Genomic DNA, 8,592 nt, shown 5'->3' with positions numbered 1-8,592 from the left:
TTGAGGGCTACATTCTAAAGAAAACAGCAAGCCATTAATCACGCGCAGGTTCAAGCGCTACAGATGTGTTGAATGTATTATTGCCGGAGTAATACAATAGAGGCAGAAATACTCGCATATGGGCAATGCAAGGATTCTAGCGGAAATGTTGTTTGTAATGTACAGTGTCGCAGGAATGCTTTTATGTGGAGACATCATAACATAGCGTTTTAGATACGAATAATTGGAGAACGTGACTAATTGAGGAATAATGATTTATGTGTAGTATTATTTAAAAAATATCGCTCCCCCCACGACTACGGGCCTGTGCAATGTACGCTTAGCATACAGCCCTATTATATGAACCATGCGTCTATACCTCCAGTATTATTTTGTGTACTGTATACATGTCTCCTGAATATTATTGTGCACGAGGTTCATATTTTACAATTTTTTTATTTGGAAACTATTATTGGCTGAAGATAACACATCTCAATGGGGAACCATAATATCAGGAAAATAATCGTGGGTATTCTATGACTATGACTGGAATACGTTTATATGGAAAAATTAGGCCAACGAGGGCTATTATCTGAAGAATAGAATGGGGCGGAGAATATAGACTTCCTTGGAAGACTAATATATAAGGAATACATTCTTCGCGACCATTATTAAGTATGTAAGAAGGAGACATTTCTCTAGAGTATCACTGCATAAACAGTAGGAGAATCCCGAGAGTCCCTATTATGGAGTCGTCAAGATTTAAAGCAAGAAGCACGCTAATTTAAAAAGAGATATTTAGTAAGAGATAATAGAGTGGATGTAGCCGTATTCTTGGAGGGGATCCAGTCACTGAGCGTTACACATATATAAAAAATACGAGATGCCTGCGGTATATTTGTATTAACTCTAAGAATCGGCCTTGCAGCAACTGTTTAGAGGATAAGCCTCTGTCAAGGCTAATATTCTATGTAGAACAGTTCTGTGTGAGGAGAAAAATTGTTTAAGCTAATACAGAGGTTTAGAGAGTCGAATTCCTTGAGGAGGAGGGCAGTTGTAAGAATCATACCATTTCCCCAATGCACTCGTTTGTAAAAGAATTCCATTCCAAGAATACGCATATACCAATCCTAAAGCAATTCATGCTGTATAGGAAACTGAGAGATACTATCACTAAGAGGGGTTTCAACATACCAAGGGTGCTTATATATAGGAGGAACTTTTTATGGGCGAAGTGACACTGTAAGTACAGTAATACAGCGTGAACTGTGAATCTTCCTTCTCAATATTATTGTAATATAGTTTCAATAATTATCCGGGTACTATTAGGAAACAATGATTACGGAGGATTTGCACACCTGCTTTAATCTGTAGTATTTTCCTCTTGACAAGACTCGAAATCGATTCGGTACTATTAAAATAGAAATATTATGTGAAATGAAAGATTAAACTTCTTATAATCTAGAGAGGAATAGGAAATTATAAAAGGAATAGTACTATATAGAACGAGCTGTTTCTCGTGGAGAGGTAGGAATAATAGTAACATCAAAGAAGGCGAAGAGGATAAAACAAGAATAGGAATAACAATACACATAAGATATTAAAGAATCCTTAAGCTAAAAGGGAGGAGAGCAACCATATAGGAGCGGATGACTATAATAGAATGTATATACGAATAAAACTGACATATTTGAGAAAATTATCTACTTCAAAGAACGGAGAGAGATATACGAAAGACCATATAAATACACCAAAAGCCAGTGGGGATATCAACATGACGATCAAAGTGGAAATGCCTAAAAGGAAAGGTAAATTATTAATACATACAAAACAGACACCCCGAGAAGAAACGATACAGGGAAAGATGCTCAGGGGATGAAGATTAGACACTACACCCAAAGCATAAAACCCAGAGACACAGTAGGGGTGACAAATAAGGAATAATGTGAGCAGCCGATCTTTCCCTCTGACGAAATAGATATATGAAATCGGGAATTTCATGTTTTCTAACATATAAACAAAGGAATAAGGACAGATAATATCTTGAATCTGTGCTGAGTCCATGGAATATAATAAGTCGTACAATAACTTCATTTTTGTCTGTATCTAAGACTATAGATGATGTTATAACGGGTGTCTCCTTATTCACAACAGGAGGATGTAGAATGTTAAGTGGGATTCATAAACCCTTTTATGCATAAGGGAGTATAAGTGTATACAATGCATACATTCCCCTATTGACATAAACACATGTCCTATAAAAGAGTCTTACACCACCCTAGAGTTATGAGATTCTTCTGAAAAATGAGAAGAAGTCAATAAATACATTATCATTTTAGCAGTGATATGGTTTTTATATGAGTTTTAAGTGTAATGCTATATGGGCATATAGACGATAACAGAAAAGTCCCCTCCCTTAATAATGAGTCAAATAGTTTTATGAATCTATTGTGTGTTATTCCACGTGATTAATTAACCAAAAGTTTCGAAAGTATTGGTGAGTTGTTGTGGGAATCATCTGAATAAACAGAGAACTCTTTATGTTTCCCTATTTTATCATAATAGATATTTACCAACCAAGTGGCAGAAGAATAACTGTTTAAATAGCTGGATACAGAATGTTGTGGCTTAAGGGGAATATTCTTTGATATATAGGCTAACATGCAGGATGGAGTAACAACTACTCTCATGAACCACCAGAGCATAACTAAGAACAGCGATAGAAGATACCCGGGAGCAAGGATCTAATGCTTAGAAAATTACTGATAGGACATAGTGAATATTATAAGACGGGCGAGGAATCCGAACGAGAGAACCAAGCCAAGGAGGAAGAAGGAGTAGAAATGAGCCCGCGTCGAATAGGACTTCATCAAAAGAGAAGCCCAGTGAATAAAGATCTGAGTGAAGTCGGAAAAAATTCTTTTAGGTCCTTCTCCCCCTCAACAGTATAAGGAGGCAAGGGACTTGCTAAAGGGTGGAAAGTCCAAAATACTGTCTAACAAGGATTACTCTAAGGCAAGCATAAGGGAGCCGTTAAAATTCCCCAAAGCCATCATCACTGCAGCAGAAGGTGAATAAGCCATCGTTAAATTTGGAGGAGGAGAAGAGGAAGAAGTGAGATTAGGCCAAAGGATCCGATTCAGAGCCAACCACAGGTCAAATGTGAGCGAAGGTGAGGCAGGACCTCAGAAAATCTTGAGCCTGGTGTCTTAGAGCAGTATACCAATAGGTATCTGGAAAAGCCCCAAGCGAATAACCTAGTGACTTCAGAACACCTAGGGGAGAACGACTGACTAGATGAGTATAGTAACCACCTCCTCTGTAGGGGGCGCTTGGAAATCACAACTCCCAAGGTACCATGTAGCCCTTTATCTCGATAGGGGGGTACCAAAAAGCATCAAATTAAAGATCTTCCAGAGGCCAGGACCCTCTGGGTCAACAAAAACAGGTAGGTTGAAAGGATCACACCTAGGCAGGCAAACCTGGGGCATGGAGGAGTAGGATTAGAGGATAAAGCTGACTGTGAATTATGAACAAAGTACAATTGGCAGAGGACCCAATACTAAACCGAGGGGGAGGCTTCATTGGGGAAGCTAGGAGAAGAGTTAGAAAAACCTCAGAGACTTTCCCACTTATTCCCGTTGGAAGTCACCCAGGAAGTAACAGAAATCCCTAACATAACTCACGAGAAGGATCTAGACATGGAGACCAAAGCAGGTAGAAAAGAGAACAGGGAGAGAAGTTAAGATGAGCAAGGGGAACCCCAAATTGGAGGGAGGCAGAGGGAGTTAGGCGTAGAGGGGCTATTGGGCAGGAAAAAGGTCAACTGAAAAGGAAGGACTGTTCCAAAAGGTGAGGAAGCAAGAAAAACCCCCATTACAAAAGACGAAACGTCTAAGATGCCTGTCCTGAGGAGGGCCCCACAAAATATCAAGGGTTCAGCTAAAATTGAAGACTAGGAATTTTCATCCTAAGACCGTAGGCCCCGAGAGCCAGTAAACAAGGGCCTTAGAATAGGAACATCCAAACGGTCAAACTTACTAGGGAAGTGCAACAAGTAACAGTTAGCAAGCATCTGACGAGCGATAAGTCTCAGGACAAAAAGGATAATCCCCCAAGGGAAAGAGGGGGGGGGACTAAGAAGCCTAAAGCTTGCCAAAGGGGAAAGGAGGCTAAGAACGAGTAAACCGTAAAAGTGAAGGCAAAAGAATCATTGACAAAGGCAAAGGACGAAATTAGGGCCCGAAGGGATCCTCATGAAGTTCAGTTCGTGAATTAGGGGCTTAAATGACCAACACACCTTAAGCAATGTCGTTAAGACTAGGATATTATCTGAAGGAGCTCTGGGAATTGGACTCCAGCAGCTGTCAGGACAGCACCTTAAACACGGAAGAATTTCTCCTCTGTCGAATAAAACGCCAGGGAAACACCCCAAACGTCCCAATAACAAGTAAGAGGGGACCAAAGACACAAGAAGGGAGCCTCATGAAGTCAGACGAAATAAGAGTGAGAGCAATTATGGTATGTAAAGCGCTGGAAGGGTGGTTCTCTAATCTACAAAGACAAGAGGATGGGCGGGGGGGTTGGACAGAAGATAAGTGCAGGATGACCGATCTGGGAGTGCCTAGTGGTACAAGAAATGAAGCAAATTGTCCGAGGCATTATGACAAAGAAGATTGGCAGACCTTTACTAAAGACACTCCCTTGTATCTCTGGCAAGAAAGGCATCGTAGCTTCCAGACTTGTGTGGATATAATGAGTATCTTCATTAATATATATAGTAGCTATACCTCTAAGAAGGTACAGGCAGCAAGAGAATCAGGGACAAGCATCTGTCAAGAAATGAATAAAGGTCTAGAAGCCTGGGGTGGGAAGGAAGTAGCTAAGAGGATAATGAGCGAATGGTTTCTGACCAGTCAGGAGGCAAAAAGGCCCGATTATATAAGAATGAATAATGGCCTGCCACTAAATCAGAACCTGAGTATAATACTGAATAAGATGCAACTACTAATATCGGGGGTGCAGTGTAGTAGGGATGATAAGGAGGGAGCCAGCTACAAGGATAACTGCGTCTTTACAGACCAACCCTCCTGTGAGATGATGGGGGGGGATGAGGAATCCATGCAAGGTGAACCGAGTTAGATAATGGCATAATCATTCTTCTCAGGTCTCCTAAAAAGAGTCCCCCCCACTGCAATCATGCAGGATAATGCATAATTAGACACCAGATTACTCTCTCTCTGAGCTTAATTTAATGTGAACAATGGATCTATTCTTATTTATAGGTGAAAAATTTCAGGAGATTTTAACAAAGATAAGGGAAAAGGAAGAGCAGGAGGGTACCCAAGATCAAATTGAAGCAAAAACAAAACAATTTTCAGAAAAAGACCAAAAGGATGCCGAAGCTTTGTCGAAGCGAATGACCCAAGGCGCAAGCTCCTCTACTGTTTATATAGCAATCCCTGGAACTCTGTTACCCTTCCTTGGGATTGGCGCCCTCATTTACCTGAAGAGAGGAAGGAAAAGAGGAAGTCTCCACAGTATCAGGGCAGGGGAGAATTACCACAGAACAACATTATCCCGCACTCCAGGGTCAAGAGGAATAATTACCTATACGGCCAGTGGTGTGGGAGCGTGAGGACCGGAGACCACATAAAGTTGGTCTCTAGGTAAAGTCTAGAAGTTTTAACTCATAAAATAGCCCTTTAACGATGGGCTTAGAGGATTTACGTGTGTCAAGATAAAAATTCCAAGTCAGGATACTAAGTTTTAGAATACAGAATTAAGAAAGAAAAACCAGGAATCAAACGCGAATCATATAGAAGGAAAGGATTCACCTATGATTTTACCTGTTTAAATTTACTCCTCCTATGTATACTCAGACCATTATGTTTGAACTTAACCAATAAACAATCGTAGAAGCCTCTCCTATGGAGTCAAATCCGTAGAATCGTCTAAGAACGTAAGTCTCAAAATCTTTATGCCTTAGAGACGGCATAAAACTAAACTCCTTAGTCCCCATGCCATTCCTGCCTAGATTATTTATACTCCTAAGAGTACCTTTGTGTTCGACGAAATCCTCCTAGAATGTATATTGTTTTAATATTTGTGTTTCTTCCAATTGTGTTAGTCTATTCCTCCATTCCTTCTTACTCCAACAGCAAGACTCTGTCGAATCACAATCTTGAAGTGTCCCAACTCAAATAGTAAATGAAAACAGTAGACACATATAATCCTGTTTAAGAATGAATTTTTGTCTAATATAATTTTCTGCATGAGTGATTATATCACATATGTCTCCTTCCATGTCATGTCTGTTAAAATATATTTTCATTATAAGGAGTCGTCCCAACAAAATGCCTCATAGATAACCAGGACCTATCGGATTTGAGACTCATATGAGTTGTTGTTTTATCGATTTGTTTTGCTTTTTCGCATCGGAAAAAAGTAAGGACCCCCCCAATAAGATGGTCAGTTACTCCTTAGTAGAGTCAAGAAAATACCACCCATTGCAGTGTTGTTTTATAACTAGGTTATAGGAGTAACACCTTATGAAGGGTGAAGTGGAACAATCGTTTCATCATTTATTAGATGTGTTCTATATTGTTATCTATTATTATTAGTATGGTTGTGATGATGTATTATCCATGAACAATTGTTTGTGTCCAAGTTGAAATAATCGATAAGTCATTAGGCCCTTCGTGTATAAGTATTATGATAAATTCATGTACCCCCCAACCATTAAGGTACAAGACAAGTGAAATGAGTAATATCAACAACTATTATCCTAGAGAGAAGGAAAAGGCTGTTATACGACTCTGATGTTATTCTAAGAATGCGCAAATCGCGGATTCTTTAGCACTAAAGAATCAGATAGGCAGGGGTATTTCCCATTCGAATTTTACTGATAGGATGTTCAAGAATGGGGATATATGGGGGAAAAGATAAAATAGTGGATATTTCATCTGAATAGAATTATTCAAGAATTTTCTAAGTAAGGAATAAATTGACTCCGCCCTAAGGAGCGACTGGTTCCTCATCTGAATTTTTTTATGGGGATTTAAAAGACGGAAGATATTTCGGGCAGATAAGAACGAAAGATGATTTTTCTGTTTAATATTGTTCAAAGAATCCTGATCACAACAAATAGTTAACCGAAGGAGAAAAGCCAAAATGTTTGACCGGATTAATATTGTTTCAGACATTAACGTGGATGAGCGTAATCAATTACGAAGACGGGGAAAGGATATTCCCCCCCTTTAATTTTATTACATCCATTGTGATAGCAGAAGTAATTACACCCAAGAAGAAGAGCGAATTTTCGACGCGGGTAATTTTATTACATATATTGATATAGCAGGAATAATTGCCCAAAAAAAAAAAAGGCGAGTTTTCCCCGCGGGTAATTTTATTACATATATTGCAGTAGCAGAAATAATACCCGAAAAGGAAAAAGGGGACTACTCCACGCGGGTAATTTTATTACATATATTACATTAGCCGGAAGGATTAAGATGGCCAAAAAGAATCAGTGTTTCCTCCGCTTAAGATTGTTGAAAAATATCAGGGAGCAAGAAGTCGTTAAAAAAGGATTGAAAGTGAGAATTTTTCCTACGTTTAATTTTATTCCAACCACTCCCATAGCGGGCAATTAATTGGAAGGAAAAACGAAAGGAAAAATGATCCGCGCGGAAGAATTCATTCGATAAACTTCTTTGGGAAAGAAATTACTCCAGGAAGAAAGCAGAATGATGTTTGACTCCATGAATTGTATTACCCGCATCGACATGACAACAAAAAATTAACCAAATAACACGAAGCAATTTACAATACGTTTAATTTAATTCCGAAAACTTCAGGGTGCCAAAATGATGAGCAAAAGTTGGAGAAAGTTTTGTGCAAATTTAATTGCTTATGGGTCATGACAGCTCCAAAGAAAAATGCAATGGAGGAGGCAAAGGCGCCTGATCAAACAGTCTAATCTTATTGCAACTATTCCCCAAGCAACAAAATTAAACCAAAGTGACCAGACAAATATTCCGTTCATGTAAATTAATTCCGTGACTTCGGGTGCCAAAGAAATAGTAAACCGGAGAAGAAGTCACATGTTCAACTCCTTTAAAACCCTTCAGAATAATTATCGGTGGATGTAATATTTTGCAGACCAAAAAAGGAAGGGTAGTTTCACACGTGTAATGTCATTCCAGGAATGTGTGTACAGCGAAATAATTGACAAAATGGAAAAAGGACAAATATTCAACCCCTTTACTGTCATTCGAAATAATTACCGGTGGAAGTAATATTTTGCACACAGAAACAGGGAAGATAGTTTGACACATGTAATGTCATTCCAAAAATGTGTGTGCAAGGAAATAATTGATGGAATGCAAAAAAAGTGAATGTTCCACCCCATTACTGTCATTCAGAATAATTACCAGACGGAGATGGATTTTTCCCGAAAGAAGAAGGGAAATTATTTCACCCGTGTAATGTCATTCCAAAGATTTGTGTACAGGGGAATAATTGAACAAATGGAAAAGCAACGAATATTCCACCCCTTTACTGTCATTCGGAATAATTACCAAAGAGGGCAACATTTTGCACCGAACAAAA

The 8,592-nt window shown here is 39.0% G+C and overlaps 2 protein-coding genes across 2 annotated transcripts; both read left to right on the top strand.

Annotated features, from left to right (window-relative positions):
- Positions 1–2,726: 2,726 nt before the first annotated feature.
- C922_05505 (hypothetical protein) lies at positions 2,727–3,057 on the top strand (the record flags this gene model as incomplete). The annotated part of the gene is made up of 2 exons (XM_008821076.1): positions 2,727–2,864; positions 2,926–3,057. 2 exons carry the CDS (start codon positions 2,727–2,729, stop codon positions 3,055–3,057), a joined length of 270 nt encoding a protein of 89 aa, XP_008819298.1.
- Positions 3,058–4,287: 1,230 nt separating this feature from the next.
- On the top strand, positions 4,288–5,652 carry C922_05504 (hypothetical protein; the record flags this gene model as incomplete). The annotated part of the gene is made up of 3 exons (XM_008821075.1): positions 4,288–5,107; positions 5,265–5,318; positions 5,492–5,652. 3 exons carry the CDS (start codon positions 4,288–4,290, stop codon positions 5,650–5,652), a joined length of 1,035 nt encoding a protein of 344 aa, XP_008819297.1.
- Between the last annotated feature and the right edge of the window lie 2,940 nt (positions 5,653–8,592).

Source organism: Plasmodium inui (assembly GCF_000524495.1).
Source record: "Plasmodium inui San Antonio 1 unplaced genomic scaffold supercont1.84, whole genome shotgun sequence".
Lineage (NCBI taxonomy): Eukaryota > Apicomplexa > Aconoidasida > Haemosporida > Plasmodiidae > Plasmodium > Plasmodium inui.
Note: the sequence above shows the minus strand (reverse complement) of the source record. Positions and strands in the feature narration are given on the sequence as shown.